Here is a 19,435-nt window from a genome sequence, read left to right as displayed (position 1 = left end):
CTGTGTGTAACACCAGGTTTTAATTATTAACCATGTTTTTTTGCTTGTCCTAAGAACGATATTTTAAACTTTTTTTCGTTTCAGATGTATATTTTTACTTTTTTTAGGGGTTGTCTTCAATTTTATGTTCAATGTTATTTTTGTAATTGTTCTTGGGTAGATTTTAGCCTACCTAAATTATTGTCTGAAAAATAATCAGATCTAAATTAAATAAGACGTATAATGTCTGAAAAGTAAATCTTTAATAGTTAGGAATTTCAAAAGATATCACGTTTCTTTGTTGGAGTTTAGCAATTAATTAATTGTGGCTAAAAGCATACAACGCAGAAGATAACAAAGGTCATTTGAATAATTGATTTTAGTTATTTAATTGCTTTGATAAAAATAATTGCTCCCGTGAGTTCCTATGACCCATATGGAAAATGACCTTTGGAAAGTAGTTCACAACGTATAATCTTTGTTCAGTTTTCTATTTTATTGTGCTTGGTAACTCTAATAAGTTATTTTACCACCGAACTTTTATACTGCACAAACCTGCAATGCTTGTTATAGCTTTGTTTATAACACATACGGCATGAAAGATATCAACACTATGCTATAAAGTAGTAGGTTTTGCCTTTCTTCTTGTCTAAAACATAAGTGAATTCATAATTTTAGTGTGCCTGAAGTTATCTCTGCTAAATTATGTTACAATAATCTATAACACAATTTCGGCTTAAAATACCTACTTTGAATGGTCGCGATTTCATTGAAAAGTATAATATTTATAATATAAGGACTTGCAAGTCCTAACACTGCCTATCAAATTAAGAATTGTTCTCTTTTTTCATTAAAAAATTTTTTTTTTACAATATTATTTTAACAATTGGTGCGGGGACGATTCTGGGCGTATTTTAACCTGTATTAATAATACAATGCAACAATGTAAAATGTGTACAATATGATGTTTGTTAAATCCACTGGAGCACGGAATCACGGCCACTTATAGAGCCTACCACTAATAGTTCCAAGAACGATTTTATTGTTCCTATCGGTTAATTTGTCATATTTTGAATTATGGAGTCAATTATTGATTTTTTGTTATAAATAGTTTTTTATTGTTGTCAGATATTTATTGTAGTTTATTATAGCTTGTTGTATATTTATTATAGTTCATTCAGATATTTATTAATATTATTTTTCTCATGAGGTGTTTTGCTCTTTGTGATTTGTTTTGTCATTGACGAACTGATCTAGTCTCGAATAATGTTTTTGATGTTAAAAAGATGTTTCTCTGAACTTATTCTCCTTACAGAGTATAATTATTGTTACCTCAGTAGCTAAATATTCGTTATTTTTTTGTTATGCTTTAATTGTTAGTAGTTGCTTTTTTCCACTCTTTCTGTCAGAAACATGTTACGATTGATTCAAATGGGAATGTACCGTTGGAGAATAAATAAATGTACAGTATCAAAATAAACAATTTGCTTGGCAGGACCAGATTTTACATAATTAGGCACTCAAAAGAGTTAGTTAAAAATCTTAGTGTTTTGCGTAGTTTGGCAACTTTACCAGTATAATAGTTTTATAGCTTTTTAAATACTGATATTGACTTCTTAACTGGAGTTAGACATCAATTTTTTCACTTTTATGGTTACAGGAAATCGTTAAACGATAATTTTCTAGTTTCTGTTTGTTAGTTTCTAGTTACGTGCCCATAAAAAATTTTACTACTAAAACATTTGTTGTAAGGAACTTTATTTATAAATCTGTTGTTGATTCAGAGAATAATAGACCACTTAAATTAATAATAAACTATTTAATAAAAAAATAATTCCGATAACAGTTTATTATTTTTTTCACTATAGAAATCATAATGACAGGACATTTTTCAATGTTCTGGTAGCTAACGTTTTAATAGGTCCAATAAGCCTGAATCATTGGACCTCGTCCATTACCGAGATATCTTAATTGAAATCTAGAAGCCTTATTAAATATTAGCTGCACTGCAATAATTACATTATGGATCACTACTCGTCTTCATTCACTGAATAGATCATCTTGATATAATTGTTATCCATTGTAAAATGTACTAGGGATATATTTTTTTTAGAAAGTAGTTTATATTGTAATGTTTAACTTGCATATTAACCTTGGGAGCATTTGCATTTTGTATATACCATAATTATGGTTGAGGTGTAATCTGTCTAATTCTTATATTGTTTTGTTTGTGTTTATACATTTTCTGTTAACATCAAGTTTTATTCGTGTTGAAAATAGTTAAAAGTGTGTTAACTGTCCTTAACTTATGTATTAGGGAAATTAAACACTTTATATTAACTCTGTCGTTTCGCCAACATCAGCTAAACCAAAAAACTGTTAAATGTACGTAGTATACTTCATTTATCATAATTTGCCATAGTTCACTGTATTTTTTTTATTTTAAATTAACCATGACAGGGAAATATTAAAGACAACCATAACTGGTGTTATATTTTGAAAGTCGTTTTATAACATTAACTTTGATCAACTAAGAGTTTTATTTTTTCTTACAAAACAACCTCTTTATAATAATGTAAAACCTAAACTTAGGCTAAAATATGTTTTTAATATACACGAAAAGTGAGAACAACCATCTAAAAATAGACTAACGAGTGAAGCGGTTTCGTGTAATTTTGCGTAAATAAAGCCTGTGAAACAATGGACCAAGTAATAGTTGGTGGTTCAAAACAAGCGGGAAAAGTAGCTATTGTTGCTTACAACATCAGGCATAAATTTGTCTGATTCATAAAATGTAAAACAACCTTTCATTAAACACAAGGGTCATAGCCTTGGGTTCTTTTCAATTTGATGTGATATTTTTCGCCATAACATAACATTAGGCACATGTAGTTTTGTGACCAGTGGTTTTTGTAGTGTCTTTTATTACAAGTACTGTTCTGAAAGTTGAATTTTACAAAACACACTTAACTTTAATGTGCGTGACAGGGCCTAAAAAAAGGAACACAACTTTTTACGTGCGAGGCGGAGCCGATCTGTAGCACAGACATTTCAATAGAGCGATGTGTACCTGTAGTCACGGTGGTTGTCAAATATTTGATTTGTATGTTTTGTCTTAATGTTCGTTTGTGTGAGTTATATCTTTTACGGCCTCAATGTGAGATACACGTGTTATTCTTGACAAGTATCAGAAAAGGTGACCAAGTCTCTGAAACTATCGCAATCCACCCTTAGTTTAGGTATCACTAGACGAAATCAATGTAAAATAGCCTGTTTATTAGAAGTTACACAAAAATGAGTCCAATATATTTTTCCTTAAGTGATAATGTTGGGACTAGATTTATTATAAATCAATGTATAAAACTGTTTAAATTGGACAACAATTTATCATCGCAGATACATTAAAATTAATTATTCAACTTTGGTTTGTGAACAGCCAGCCTTTGTTAAACAAAAAGAAAAATTAAATATTTTGTCCTATTACGACTTGTTCTAGAAGATCGTACATTATATTAGCATGGAAGTAATTTTACAGCCATCACCGGTAACCGGTAATATAGAATTATAACCCAAATTCTTTCAAGGTTTTTTTTCTAATTCATGTATATTTTATTGAATATCCATCAACTTTAATTATGTGTATTTGCATGTAGGGTAGCTGGAAAGTTTTAAATCCCGCTGTACCCAACCAAAGGCCTGACACTGGAGGCATTCTGCTGTAAACTATTGATTCATCTGTCAAATATTAACGTTTGAGTTCTTTACACATGAGCGAACAGCTGTTGGTTATGGATTGTCCTCTAAAAAATTCTGTATTCCTTTGACCGTAAAAAACACAACAATTTTTTATGTACAAACAGGAGAAAACATATTTAATTGTGTACCACAGTGATTTTATCGTTTGGTTTCCTATCATAGACAACTTTACATATCGTGTTAATACAATATAACAAAAAAGCAAATCCCTTAAAGTTAAAAATAAATAATGTGTTACTAAACGATAGCTTTAGTTGGGAATCTTGTTTCAGTATGCGTTTTAAAGGTCTCTATAATTTAAATTCTATACTGATTTTAAGCTGAGTTTTCCAAAAAGGAATGTATACATTCTTTGCTGATATTACCGGGAATAGGTAAATGTAAACTGACAATATCCTAAGAAACTTGAGCTGAGAATATACTGAGTGAAGTGTGACAATACAGAAATATTTAACTTCAAGAAACGTTTTACAAAAGACTAATTATAGACAGGGATAATTTGGATTTTTACCCTTATTTACACTAACGAATTGTAGACAATTGATTGATTCATTCCGAAATCTTAGATCTTGGCGAAGTTATACAACATCCTCACAACTACAAAACATTAGAACGTTTTTGTGTATCAATTAGTTTTGTTTTCAATCATTCCACAACAAAATGGATTGAGAGTCGAAACAAGCAACATACATAATAGCAACATGATAGGATCCCACAAATTTTCGGGACTTTCCCAGAGACCAGAAAATTTGCGACCTTTAACTAAAAAATAAAATTCGTTGTATTTTACAAAAAGATTATACAGTCCTTCACTTAAAAAAATAACTTACAATAGTGTATTATAACTAAATGTCACAATGAAAAAAAAAACCTTTTTAAATTATATGGAAAAGGTCTACATAGGCAGGGGCCTCTGCGTAGACATGAGTTGCGGTTAATTTATTTTAATGGGAAATGAATTCTTGGAAATAACTGTTATCACGTCTGGATATAAATTTTGTCTTGCTTGGAACTGGACTACGACATTTTACTGATTTAAGAAGAATCTGAAGTGCTTCATAAAAATCATGTGATATGTTGAGTGGAGGGGAGTGGTGAGTGGTGTATTAGTTAGTCATCGAAGGTGGTGTTTTAGTGATTGTGTGTTGTAGTGTAGGGTCAACGGTCAGGTCGGCCCAACGCGATAACAGCCTCGGTGTCCTCTGAACTCGATACAAGCCACTCTACTACATGCTTCTTAAACGAGAATCAAAAATATCGACATTCTGGTATTTGTCACAAATCTTAAGATATAATTTGGGTTAAATTAAAGCAGTTTGTGTGTGAAAATGATTTTACGGTCTGTGGAACAAATATACCAACGGTTTGATAGAAGCGCGTATTGTGCGATATAGTTTTTTTGTTTCAAAAATATATTCAAAGTTATTGTTCATGTGTACTAAAATAAATTAAAAAAAACATCTGCCAAACTGTCAAAACTCCTGATTCTGTATAAAGGTCGTCAGTTGAATCTCTAAAATGTCTTTTAAATGCAACTTTTAGAATAGTTCTCAGCACTACAAAAAGAGGCTGCAAGATAGTTTTGTAAGCACCACTAAAAGCAATAATTCCAAATGACAACAATGATTGAACGTATGCATGGTAAGCGATTTAATTTTAATTTCTCGCTCTTCGAGAACATCACTAAGTTGTTTAAATCCATACATATATTTACGTAATAAAATGTTTTGATATTCAACATGTTCCGACCACTTCATCTTTGAATTGAAAACAATATATTTATACGAATCAACTCTTTCAATTTTGCTACAAAAACATAAGTTGTTGAAATGACTTCCCCAGACATGAATAGTTAGGTTTTAACGTTTGAATTCGGTAGTCTTACGTACTGAAATTGGCATGAGTTTAGTTTTTGATTTGTTGAGAGATGTATTTTGGTCAAGCCATTTTTTTAGTAAAAATATATCTGACTCTGCCTTGTTTTTTACCTCCTCCCAGGATGTTCCAGTTAGGAATATTAAAACATTATCAGCAAATAAAATTTGTATTAATTTATTTTTATTTTAGAAATATTATTTATGTAAATGAAAAATAGAACAGGGCTCAGATTCCATGGAGATCACTTGACACTTCACCAAGTGAGACAGTCTGTAGCTAATCAGAGATTTAGCTGCTGAACCAAGCGAGCGAGATGCCGCGCACCCCGACAAGCTCAAGTTTTTGCAACAAATGCTTTCTGTCCACTGAGTCGAAAGCTTTTTTCTAAGTCTTAGAATATTAACATACTTAATTTATTACTGTATACTGCTTCGTTTATGCTTTTATTGATATCAAATACAGCGTCAGAGATATTTTTGTCACTCCTAAATTTATATTGATTTTCACATAAAACGTTGCACTGCACTGGTGGAGGTAAGAAACCAGTTGGTCTTTAACAATTTTCTGTAATATATTAGCGATTACACTTAATAAAGAGGTCGGAACATAATTATTCATGTCTGTGGAATAATTGGATTCATGCAATTAAATAATTTTTGCTAACTTTAACATGTTTGGGAATAAACCAGATGAGAAGCTAAGATTGACAATGTGCAGTAGAGGAGCACATAGAGAGTGGACGTTTTCATTAAGAACAAAGGCCGAGATACCATCATGGCCAGGCACAGACCCTTCGCGCAGACCCTGGACGTAATGTAATATGTCGGTGTGTGTAATAGTGTTGAACATGAAATGTGTGTCTTGTAAGCAAAGATTTCAATTGAAACGTATCCTGTGATCTTGCTATATTTTTTTTAATATTTTGACAAACATTATTTTGTTTCAGCTATCGCTCGCTTCAGCCGCATCGGATTCCGAATACCGGGAGCAACGACTTCTTGACGTCCACAATTTCTGCTCTCACCTTCTGGTAAGTATATGTTGTTGAGTAGTTGTTGCTACAAACTAAAAGACGTAACAAAATTGATAAAATTAATATAAATACCAAAATTACACAATAATACACTTCTTTATTTCCACGGATCTTTCCGGTACCTATTTTAGTTGTGAAAATACATTATTACTCGAAGTAAAAAATTATTAGACTTTAAAGCAATAGAATTTTAATCATTTCTATTTGCTTATTTATTTTATGAACGAGAGAAATGTTTCCACCAAAACTATGCACAAATTTCACAAGTGAGAAAAAACCGCTTTCGCCCTCGACTACGGCTGATTCTTTCACTTTTGTTATACAAAAACTTTATCAAGCAAACCAATAGTTTTACCTTTATTTAGTTTTTTCCACGGTTTTACTTTTTTCGAATAAAACTGTTAATCCTGAAATCCAAGCACTATCAGAAGACAAAATGTTCCTTCATAGAGTCAGTTAACACATACATACATAAACAGATACATAAATTGTAATTACACTAAAATTTAGACAAATCATTCTTTTAGCTGAAGAAAAAGTAATTTTTATTTCCACTCTAAACACTTAGATGTTATCGGAAACAAGTGTCAGTGGGTTAAAATAATATGATAAACTTTAAATTGAATCTGTGAAACGAGTTTCCTTTACTGAGTAGACAGGTAACTTGACTGCATTTGTCGTTGTCTAGTTGTATTTGTTGGTTATTGAGTTATTTGATAGAACTCAAGTGTAATGTGTGTTTCTGAAGTTTCTGTATACAGTACTATACTGAAACCTGATTCCAAGTGCATCAGTATTTGTGTTGTTGTGTACGTGATAAAACATATTTGAGTGTTTAAAAGATATCGATTAGGTATCACAGTGTACAAAAATAATTATACAACTGGTGAATGAGACTTCGTGAAAATGCAAGATGCTTAAAGCTGGTAACTGTACCATGTAACATTTGTGTGAAGGCCAATAAGTGCTGTAATTTTAAAATTGTCGATTTAAATATTAACAACTTCTCAATATACAATCACAATACAGTATAATCATAATAACAATATAAAATCTGCATTGTACGTGTTATTAAATTGACGGAAAGTAAATAAAAGAAACATCTTATAACACTTAAAACATATATTAACGATTATACTGTTTCTCACAAGGCGGTATATATACATAAAAGATGGTAAGTGGTGATCGATTTTCCACTTATAATATTTTATACAATTTACTGTCTTGTGAGTAACAGTAGGTATAGGCGTAAAGTTATGTTTTAAGTGTTATAAAAGATTCCCATTATGTCTTTAAATTATGTAAATGGTTACTGCTTTATATTGTGTACCTTCAATTCACTTACTTAGCAATGTTTGTAACACAGTTGCACAAATTATTGAGACATATCTTATTGTTAACATATAATAAATTCGTTGTCAATAATCATACACATTAGTAATGATTTTGAAGTGTTGTTTGTGCATAGGCTTCCTACGAAACTGCTTTTAAATGTACTGAAAAGGTCATTAGTAAAAGAGTTAGAATCGTGTAACATATACATTAGATGGTTATTAAATGATCAATTATTAAACTGTACATAATAATAGTTTTGTTTTCAGGTCTCATTTTGGCAGTGTATAAACCAAACACTTGACGGTGAGTTTTCACTCTTAAGTGTTAGATAGTTATTGGTCATAGTAATGGACCAAGTTAACAGTAGTGGGTTTGCAGGGAAAGGTGTTATTGGCACTGTTTTATTAAAATTATATATCAGGGTCTCAAGAACGGTTATATTTTGCAAAAATGACCTAATTATGTCTTAAAAATAAGTTCATTCTTACACAGTAGAGCTATTAACTGGTTATAATTAGCAACAAATTTTAATGTGCTTAGAATTTGCCACCCTTCTTTTACATATTTCCTTAAAAAACATTTTTCTTTTTAAATTTGATTTCATAGGTAACTAAGTTTATTATTTATTCATTATGCATTACTTTATTCCTTAACCCGTTATATAGCTATTTCTAAATTTTTGTCTACCCTCTACCTTAATTCGCAATCACTTGTATAACTTTAACCATCACTTGGGCATATTTCCCGTGCAGAGATGAGCAGAGGTGACAGCTGGTCTGGGAAGACGTGTTGTAACCTGCCTCAGTCGGACAGATGTCAGCAAGCCTGCATCAAAGCATCCAGCAGGAAAGACCTGATACACAATTGTCGTCAGAGTGACGAGATTGCCTTCTTCAGCTGTTTGGATAAACAACAGGTAATTAGGTGAAGATGTTGGTGTTCTCTTTAAACGCCTTTGAACATTTTAACATAAGATGCACAAATCTGGAAGTAGTTAATCACTTTTTTTATTTATTTATTATCAACGGTTCCCCCATTTTTTACAATGTAAGTCAATAATTCATCTGTGAATGCAGCGTGATGCTAAATAACTGATGATAAAATGCAGTTTGAGTTAATTGAACAGGTGTTGCACTAAAATGCTCAAATCTATGGTTAACAGGGTAACAAATATATTTACCTGTTATGGGCTCCATTGCTCCATTCCTTTATAAGTGATGAGTGATAGGTGATGGCAGTTTTCCCATTTCCTTTCTTCGGTCCATATCAAATGTTTTACACCCCATCATATTCGTATGCGTTCCTTTTCATCACCTTCACTACTCATTCTATCATTTACTGTTTTGATTCTTCTGTGTATTTGAGTCCGGTTAATTTTCCCCACAGATGGGGGAGGAGTGTTGTGCCACAGCGCAGAATGATGAGTGTAAAATGGCGTGCAGGACGGTGTTCCGCAGCGACGCGACGCCCAACCGCAACGCCAAGACGGCGCTGACACATGCCTGTGGAGGCAACAGTCCGAGGACGCTGGCGTGTGTCAACAACTTTACTAGATCAGCACCCGTGCCCAACCCTCACAAGTGTGAGTATGGAGATCCCACAGCTATCCTATGTCCTGAACTGTTATCAAGCACTTTAAAAACCTCCTATTGAGATATTGGAGATTTTTCTCTCATTGCAATCCAATATTAATAATAACTAGTTTTTATCCACGGGCTTCACCCCTTTGACTTCATAAAGTATTAATAGAACTATTGATTGGTTAGGTTAAGCTGAAATAAACAAAACAAAATACAGTAATACAAACAAATAATCTCCCCTGATTTTAATAAGGTAATAAATCGAAAGAATAACATACAAATGAATACAGCTGAGGATGGAAAGTTCCCTTTGGAAAGCACGACCTTATAGGGCAATTTAAGAAATAATGAATAGTTTTGCACAAGGTTTCTCGTAATGACGAACATTTTAAGTATATGGTTTATGGGGATGTGACTTGTAGTTTTCTCAAAAGTTCATGGGTACTTTTGGCTTTATATATAGATTTTCAAGTTTAGTACCATTGTTTTCTTTAGAGATAGCACTTAACTATTTCAAGAATATGGATCCACCTTTAATGTTTGAAAATACTTCAAGAGTTTACCTCATCTTGTTTGTAGCAAAGCTTCACACTACGGGAATCAAAAACCTACGTTTATTAAAACGGCGATCCTTAAAATTATTACCAATGAAATTCAATGCTATAATTGCAACGAAATCAATGTGAATTGAAATACACTATATTCTGTATTTTGCATATAATTTTGCAGTCTAAGCTGACAAACTCGACACGAGGCTTGTTAAATAAATTGTCTATCTGCCTGCCTATGTGTCTGATGCTGATACGGCAGAGAGTAACTTACAATGCCTTTAAGCAAATCTAAAGCACGGGAGAAAATCAAACTCTTCCCTTTATTTAAAACATGTATTGAGAATATCTTTGGTTGTTCCAGTCGTGCACTGCTGTGATGAGGCCACCAGTGCAGAGTGCCACAACTCTTGTCGTCGTGTGCTGCAGGAAAGTTCCACAGATCAGGAGATAATAGATGGACTCCAGGAGGGTGGTTGTGGCCCACCCTTACTTCATGTAAGCAAAATCATTTTTTATATCAAAGTTTCTTTTATAAAATATGCTTTGTTCAAGGTTTTTCGTTTTTTTTTTTTTTGCTTGCATAGTTTAAAAAGAAAATATATTAGCAGGATTTTTGTTGAAAAAAATGTTAGTTTTTATGTTTGTGTGCAGGAAAAGATATGGCAGTGTTTTCTACAGAGTGGGGATGCAGCCCCTAGTGTAGAAGCCTCCCTGATAGACCGCATGGGTATGGACTCTGCAAAGCTGCATTGCTGCTACAATGCGAGATCTTCGACATGTCGCAAACTTTGTCTCAAGACATTCTCTACAGACTGGACACATTCATGGGAGGAGTTCAGCTCCCAATGTCTGCACCAATACAGTGAAGACAGCCTACATCACTGTCTAGATGAAGGTATGAGATAATGTTGTGTCAAGAAGGTCTCTACAGACTTGAAATATGTTTAGGAGGATTACAACTTACCTGCTAATACGAACTTCCTGTAGGCCTACATGTATAGGGAAAGCATTGAGGAGTTTGCAGCCAACAAAACACCAAAGTTTCAAATACTCTAGACCTTCGATGAGCCAGTTTCATTCAATGAGAACTCTTGAATCAACAACCAAACCTCTTTTCCGCCCAAGCTTATTTCGATTGAAAATGATTTCTATTGGTGTACATTTTCTAATACATTTCCAAATGAAATAGTAGATAATATCATCTGTTCTTGGTTAAATAAAAAAAAGTTAATAGTCAAATCAATAAAATATTTAGCTCAAACACAATAATTATAACATAAACCCTAACATAGCGTAATACGTAGCGTCAATTTATAGCCGGGAATAATTATTAAATATGCAAATTAACTAATATTTTGTCCAATACAAACAAAGAGTTTAAAACAGAGTTGTTAATCCGTTTATCCAATTACTGTTTCGTTGACAAACAATAATGCCCATGGTAATGAGTGACTCTAAAGCCTTTTTAAAACATGTAAAGATCACCAAATAATTATTTTAATCCATGAGTTAATGGTCTAGATGATTAGGGATTTATCGAATAGGACAACGACATTTTTGGTTAGAGTTGAAATGCATTATGGTGTGTTTTAAGTTATAATGTGAAGTATGTAATAACTAGCTTTAGTATTTTATTATAATTAATCCATATATACGGAAGCTTAATAAGTATATAGCTTAAGTATCATGTAGGTTTTCTAAAATTGTTTAGAATGGGATGTAAGCATCAAACAATCTACTAAAAAAGATTATGATTTAGGGAATGGTTTCGATTTCCAACAAACATTTATAAGCACTCAAATACAAGACTAGCTATGTCTAATAAGAATTTGATTCTATTTATGGGGTTACAACGGTAGCCAAGACCATATTAAAAGCCAAATGTTTAAGGACAATCAGCAGTATGAAATAAAAAAGACTTGTGACCTTTCGCATTATCAAACCACTGAGCTTATAATTTATTTGGCAACTAATTTTATCATTTAGTTTCCCAGAATAAGTCCATTTTAATGGTTGTAAGCCATACTGTATATTTATGTATCAAATGTTGCAACTCATATATCTCTTTGACTATACAAACTACATATTTATTGTTCAGTGGAGGAGCCTTGTGAGCTGGGCTGTGATGGACTCAACTACTGCTCCAACTTTAACAACAGACCGACCGAGTTGTTCCGCAGCTGCACGGCGACAGCAGACGATGCTGCACGCTCTGACGTGGCAATGTGGACTCTCAAGGGAGAACTGTCCCTGCCAGGACTGCAGATACCTATCCGCAATATCTCACAGTGCTCTCCCATGATGTGGAAGGCAGTCGCTTGTACGTTGCAGATCAAACCTTGTCATCGTACCACGCACACAAACAGGATCTGCAGGTAACGGTGTCACTGTTCGGAGTATTAACAAAAAATCTTTTGAGAAGTAATTTGCAACTTTTAATTTTTTCCTTGCAAATATTGCATTTTACTATCCAAATTGGTCTCAAAGCTTAGAACGTATTAAGCAAGCCGACTGTTATGTCGTACTAAAAAAATAGAAGAAAACTAAACTGATAGAATTAAGGGGGCAACCAGGACATAAACCAATGAATATCACTAGTCCATTACCAAGTCCAAATAAATTTAGGTAATTAGATTTGGCCTTCGAAAGTCCGTTTAGGTTTCAAATTGCCAGATGTATTTTTAAATTGGCCAATGTTTTTAATAATCCTGCCTGACAGGTTCGCTTTATTGATCCGGGCCAAAAAGTAATATTTTAATATGCGTCACGTTTCACGTCGTTCTTTTAGTTGTTTATAGATTTTCGAAGTATCTATAAATAAATTATATAATTTTACACATTAGAAATGGAAATCTGAAAAAGAAGACAAATTTCTACCAGTGGAGAATATAACTTTTCAGTATGTAATAAGGATTTATGATCTTTACTATGAATGATTACAACTTTTACTGTTACAATAATTCATCAATGATTTGGAATTTAAAAACATTTCACTTGCATTGTCAATGAAAGCCTATCAATATCGTATTTTTTCAATATAACATGTCTTTTACGTCCCAGACAAGACTGTTTCAACCTGCTGAGCCAGTGTATGGACTGGACGCGGATGCCCGCTGACACATCTGCTGCTATCATCTGCAACCGTCTGTCGTCTGACAACCCAGCCACACCTTGTGTCTCACTGGAGCCCTACTTGGAGCCCAGTGATCAGCCCTACAGTCCTCCCAGGGACCAAGTGACACAGCCTTGCCGTGGGGAACCTTGTACCTCAGGGCATCTGTGTGCTGTCAATCGATACTGCTCTACGTCTCGCTCTTGTCAGCCGTACACTTGTGCTCAAGGTACAATAGAGTAGTCAGAAGAAAATCGTAGCTTAGCTGCAGTTATTTATGTGATTTTGGCCTTGGTTTGTAGAGTGCTGCAATTCTATCAAACATCTATTTGGTTCGTATAGCAAACTTAACTCACATTTTTATAAGTAAATTGCTTAAGTAATTTCGATCCGTATGGAACCATTTATTTTTATTTTTATAAATGTTTGTCTCTGTTAACAAAGTAAATGAATAAGAATGATATAAGATCATTGACCTGGTAAGCCCAACGTAAAATAGGTCAAATTCAAACTCTTAAGATCTTTAGGTTTATAGACGTTCTGTAAAAATTGTTATCTTTCGCAATATTAAAATACATTTGTGTGTTTCAGGCTGCAAGCTAGGTGAGGTCTCCAACTCCCTAGTCCCAGTAGGGACCTACGTCCGCATACCCAGTGGCAGCAACGGGTGTCTTAAGATATGCCAATGCTCCAGTGATGGTTCCATAGACAACTGTCAGCCTGTGCCGTGCTTTCCTCTGGAGGCATGTTGGATCAGCGGCAACAGACAGGGTATATTATTTATCCCTTTAACATTATCAAATACAACTTTGACTAAAAAAGTTGCTATGGCTTAGAAAGCCAAACTAATAATAGTACACCTCATAAACATTTTCACATAGCCAACTGGCCATATGCCATGTAGTTTCATCTAAGTATTAGACATAATTTAACTATTCGTTTCTACCTGCTTTTCTACTTACCTTCTTGATATCTTCTACCGAAGATAGAATACTCATATACTGTTTAATTCAGTTAATGGCCCAAGTGTACATACTGGCCCAGGTGGATAAGACATACTGATCACACATTATTCAAAACCGACCACGATACTTTTTCAGAGCACGGGACCTCCTTCTACATAGAGTGCAACTTCTGCAGCTGCTACGCCGGAGAGATCACGTGTACCAAGAGACAGTGTGAGATGTCTCACGTAGGTCTCAGAGACGTAGCGTTCACCAGTCTCCCTTGCAACTGTCCTCCGCATCATGTACCAGTGTGTGGCAGGAATGGCAGGACGTACCCTAGTGCCTGTCTGGCCAAGTGAGTAGACACGCTTGATAGGTTGGTTGAGAGATTGTCTTGTATTTTTAGTATACTTTTATGTTAGAATTTCTAGCTATTTTCTGAATTTTTACTCGCTTTATTACTCGAAAATAGAATTGTATACATCTACTTAGCTTATCTCAATTTTGAGGGATGTGGTTTGTTTAGTACGTAGAGCGCAGAACCAAGGTTAGGTTTTTTTATAGTCATTGTATAGTATAGACTTTGTATAGTCCGACTGGTCCGACTTAGATGTTGAAGTTTACATCCCGCTACTCACTATTGACCTTTAGCAATCTAAAATCCGTGAATCGAGTGCACAAAACCATGCTCAGCTGTATAGTAGGTGCACGTAACAAGTTAAAAATATAGGTCTGATAAGGAGAGTTAAATATTTCCGAAATTTTAATATCCTAACCTGAAAAGCCATAACACAATCATAATAATTCTTTTTATGACCTATTGAATACCTGTCACTAGCGGTTGTCACTGACATAAAAAATAGGTTTATTTTAGTTTGTAAATTAGTAGTTTAGTTGTGGTTAATTAGTATTAATTTTTTTTAGCTTCCTTTATTCCTTTATTTAGCGTCCTTTATTTAGCTTCTAACAAACTCACCTTTATTTAGGTGTTCTGGTCTGAACGATGCTGATTTTGAGTTCGGGTCTTGTGAGGAGAAGGATCCGTGTGCCTCCAACCCCTGCGAAGAAGGGGAGGCCTGCATTCCCAGCAAGAGGGTGTGTCTGTCACTTCTGCACAGTCCCTGCCCTCAGTATCAGTGTAGTGAGTAGTCCCAACAGTTCCATATAAAGCATTATTTGTAAAGCTGTTTCAAGGGACTTAAAAGTTGAAACATTAAACCAAGCCTAACTTTACTTTTTTATTTACATAATAATTACCAATAAATAGGTTACAAAAGTGAAAAAAACTGCAAATGGTTTGTCTGCACTAAAATTATTGTTTCTTAAATACTATACAATTTTGTCAGTTGCAGCAACTTTTTGCATTTGTATCACGCTCGTGGTGCACTTCTTCTTTTGCTGAAATACAATGAATATAAACAACGAAAACGCGATTTCTTAAAGTTATTAAGACTTTACAACGGAATATGTATGTATATTTTTTTTTTCTTCCAACTAATTAGATTATTTACCACAACCACACAGCATCTCCGAGACAACCAACTCCTTGTGGTTGTTTGCCGGTACCTCTAATGCAGTGTAAGTCAATATAATGTAACTAATTGCAGTGGATATTTTAATTGACATTTTTGTTTCCCGCTCTTGTATATTGAAGATTGATTTCCGTCTTTTCCAGTAAACATCGCAGACGCCTGCAACAGCCAGAAGAGTAGCCCGGTGTGCGACACTGACGGACATCAACATCCAAACAGCTGTTACCTACTGAGATACGCCAAGACTCTGGCCTACCACGGGCCCTGCTTGGTCAGTAATTCAATAGACTGCATATCTAGATGAAAGAGTTGAGCATATGACATTTGATTCTTCTTCAGAAGAAGTATTAATAAGTAGATCTATACACTCATTTTTGCTTTCCATGTTTAGTGGTGGTTGTTTATTTATAGATAATTGTAATGTGGGTTTTTCCATTGTCATGAATGCAGTTAATATTTTATTTAGTTAACGATACAATAATTTTCTTGCGTCACAAGATTCCACATCTGCGTGACCTACATATTTAGTATAGTATACTATAGTGACAGGTCGGCTTCACGTCTTACTTTTTAAATCTTTTTTTTATCCAGTGGGCTTTACTTTTTGTGTAACACTTGCATCATAATAGTTGCCTGTCATTTAATCTTTTACTACGTCTATTTAAGCTTAAATTTCAAGTAATCTCTGTTTTAAAATGCTTTACTATGATAGGAAGTAAGATAGTGATCTAAGATATTTCCCACTCATGTTGAAATAGTCCCCTTCTCATGACAGAGTGGCTGCAACAAGACCGGGCTAGTGTGTGGTGCAGACGGCAACACGTACTCTTCGGAGTGCTCTGCTGTGGCGAGGAACGTCCACGTAGACTACCATGGCCCTTGTGTGGCTGTGGGACTAGTGGACGACCCTCAGTGTCCCTTGGTCAGGTGTCCTCCCCTCACCATGCCAGGGTGTCTGGGAGTGACTCCTCCTGGAGCGTGTTGTCCTGTGTGCGCAGGGGCCATCCGGGTGCTCTACAGGTTAGGCCCACATTAATCATTATTAAAAAAATGCTAAACTCTGATACAAGAAAAGGTGCTGCAATAGAAGGATAAGTTAAGTTGGTGGTAAAGAACTATCTTCTAATTAAGTTTTTTCATACCGTACTTGATAGGACATAGTCTTAATAATAAATATACAGTACTATCATGATAAATAATAATATTATGTCTAAATAATAAATGTTTTAATTTTGAGATGTCCATATAGAGGACTTATATATTGTTTGTAGATTTGATCTGACAGCTTTAAAACCAGTTGCATCAGGTTTTATACATTTTTTTGAAACTAAACCCTGGTACGAAACAAATGTGTTATTCAGAGAAGCCTCCGTTAATTCCTCTAATTTTCGATGCTCCTTGTTAAAATACTAGGATAAAAATTAATTCTAGTCTCATCAATGATGCAATAAAAAAAGTTGACAGGAAAATATATACGATAGATTGGTTGAGTAATCTCATAACGAAATATCTGTAAATAAAGTCCTTGGAATATTAGATTATTTCGTATGAGATAACCAAGGGATTTGCTAAGCTGGTAAAGAGGACATTTTGAACTATAAAAAAGGTTTGATATTTTGTAAGTCACTTGAATCCAATTATATGACAATTTCCACAATCTCACTTTTCTTGTAGCTCAAAATTGTGAACCTTACTCTGCGCCGCAATTTACCGTGTAATTTTAAGAATGCCTAACAATGCATATGCTTTGTAACTTATAAGGCTGTCATTTAATCTTAGCTCAATCTAATCCTGTTGTTGAATGAACCGTCCTATTCCAGCCAGAAGCAAGTAGACCGAGCGTTGTACGCCCTCAAGTCCAGTCAAGCAGTGTCCGCCCTTACGCTACAGACCGTACTGAGGTCTTTGGACCGTCACGTGACCGTAGCAGAGTGTGGGGTACGTGGTCATGTGACCGTAGAACTCGACCTGATGGTGCTGGTAGTGCCAACGAGACCCTCCCCTTCACCCCTGCAGCTGCAAGCCTGCGTGGGAGAAGCTGACAAGTTGGCCAACCTGATCAGACTCGCCAGTCCCAAGCTGGTAGCAGAACTGAGCTTGGGCACCCTAACTGCTGCTAGGGTTGTGCACAATGTGGTGGAGAGCAATGCTGCCAATGTGAACGTGAAATTATCCTGGAGTATGACAATAATGTTGTTCATTTTAGTGAGGTGGTGCTAGTAAACTACGAGGTGAAAATGGTCGTTAGGCCTTAAATTGGTCAAATAGTTTGAGCCATATTCCATTTATATGCAGGTCAATGTGGCAACATTAAGAAAAAAAGAGACGCAAAGAACCATAAGAAATCTGGTAAAGTGTTTAAGGATCACATATTGATGAACAACCTTAGAAGATTTTACCTTCTTAAATACATTGCCGATGGACGATGCATTATATTAATGTGGTCATATGACTGGTTAAGTTGACAACAGGTGACATGACAAAACACCTCAAAACTATTATTAATAACATTCTATTAGTGTTACCATGTACAGTATGTTTTAAAAACCCACACAGATTGAACTGTACGGTACAATGATCAATTTTAAAGCTGGATTGAGACTGATTAAGGCTATGATACAGAACTAATATAGACTTTTAGGAAATTAACGTACGAATTTAGTTCATATTTCTATTATAAATTACGACTAAATTTGTTAGTTTGTGGTCATTACAAAATAGTTATTAAATGCAATTATTTATATTGAGGTATACACCAAAATCTTTGTTTTATATATAAGTATAGAATTATTTTACATATGATAATAATGTGTTAATAATGTACATAATGTATATACTTAACTGTCAAGCTAGATGTGCCAAATGTTATAAAGTGTTTATTTTAACTGTAAAACACAGTATATTATGTCCATGTTATTTAATCTATAATAATTAATTATGTTATAGCTTAGAGAAAAAATTTAATGTTAGTATAAACTTTAAATTTTTCTGAATCCTTCAGTAACTCAATATTAAAATCAAACCTGAGGGTTTTGAATTGGTTGAGAGTCCTCAGATTTATCCAAACATAATTCATTGCTGAGGTAAAATGTAAAACAGTTATCTTATCCTACTGAAGTGTTAAGTTTCAACAAAAAGTTTAAGTTTCATCTTGTAGTTTTTATGAAAAAAGTACATTTAAATTCAGAAGCGACCGAATTTTTGCAGTTTCCCAAACGAAGTCAAAACATAAACAAGAGTTTAAAGTTATCCAAAACTGCCTGCTGGTTCTAAACCAGAATTGATGTTTCAGAATAAATATTGACCGTATCCGTACATGGACGTGAGGCCATATTGACTTAGTCTGTGATACAAAATGTTAGTCTTGGTTAGAATATGCCAAAGATTGCGGATGGTTTTATTGAAATGGTTTGTTTTGTATAGAAATGTATACTTACTGTTTTATATTGTAAATGTAAAAGGTTTAACTTATTCAAGATTAAATAATTTCGAAAAAAACTAATTATCTTTCACTAACTTGACCAAACTACTATTATCTAATTACAATTATCTTACAACTTACAACTAATATGTCATATCGTTAGAACATAACAATATTGGAACCTAAGTGGTTTGATATACTCTTTTGAATGTGTTTACTGCTGAACCTTTGTGGGACGATTGAATATAGAACAGCTTATTTTCTGTGTAATACGCTTGGATGACGTATGTGTAATGGCGATTTAATGTTTT

The 19,435-nt window shown here is 34.1% G+C and overlaps 1 protein-coding gene across 1 annotated transcript in view; it reads left to right on the top strand.

The window, feature by feature from the left end:
- The window catches only part of LOC128988592 (reversion-inducing cysteine-rich protein with Kazal motifs), a 113,752-nt gene extending 95,151 nt beyond the window's left edge, over positions 1–18,601 (top strand). The window contains exons 3-16 of the mRNA XM_054410012.1: positions 6,560–6,643; positions 8,248–8,284; positions 8,734–8,897; positions 9,368–9,563; positions 10,474–10,607; positions 10,764–11,007; positions 12,211–12,487; positions 13,173–13,453; positions 13,816–13,995; positions 14,325–14,526; positions 15,158–15,312; positions 15,847–15,974; positions 16,479–16,723; positions 17,524–18,601. Coding sequence (XP_054265987.1) covers positions 6,560–6,643; positions 8,248–8,284; positions 8,734–8,897; positions 9,368–9,563; positions 10,474–10,607; positions 10,764–11,007; positions 12,211–12,487; positions 13,173–13,453; positions 13,816–13,995; positions 14,325–14,526; positions 15,158–15,312; positions 15,847–15,974; positions 16,479–16,723; positions 17,524–17,923 — 2,727 coding nt within the window. The 3' untranslated portion in view covers positions 17,924–18,601. The remainder of the gene's footprint in view (positions 1–6,559; positions 6,644–8,247; positions 8,285–8,733; positions 8,898–9,367; positions 9,564–10,473; positions 10,608–10,763; positions 11,008–12,210; positions 12,488–13,172; positions 13,454–13,815; positions 13,996–14,324; positions 14,527–15,157; positions 15,313–15,846; positions 15,975–16,478; positions 16,724–17,523) is intronic.
- Positions 18,602–19,435: the final 834 nt, after the last annotated feature.

The sequence above is a fragment of the Macrosteles quadrilineatus genome, unplaced genomic scaffold (assembly GCF_028750875.1).
Source record: "Macrosteles quadrilineatus isolate MER2022 unplaced genomic scaffold, UCM_ALF_1.0 Scaffold_3__2_contigs__length_128488019, whole genome shotgun sequence".
NCBI classification, from domain to species: Eukaryota; Metazoa; Arthropoda; class Insecta; order Hemiptera; family Cicadellidae; genus Macrosteles; species Macrosteles quadrilineatus.
This window is presented reverse-complemented; position numbering and strand designations above follow the sequence as displayed.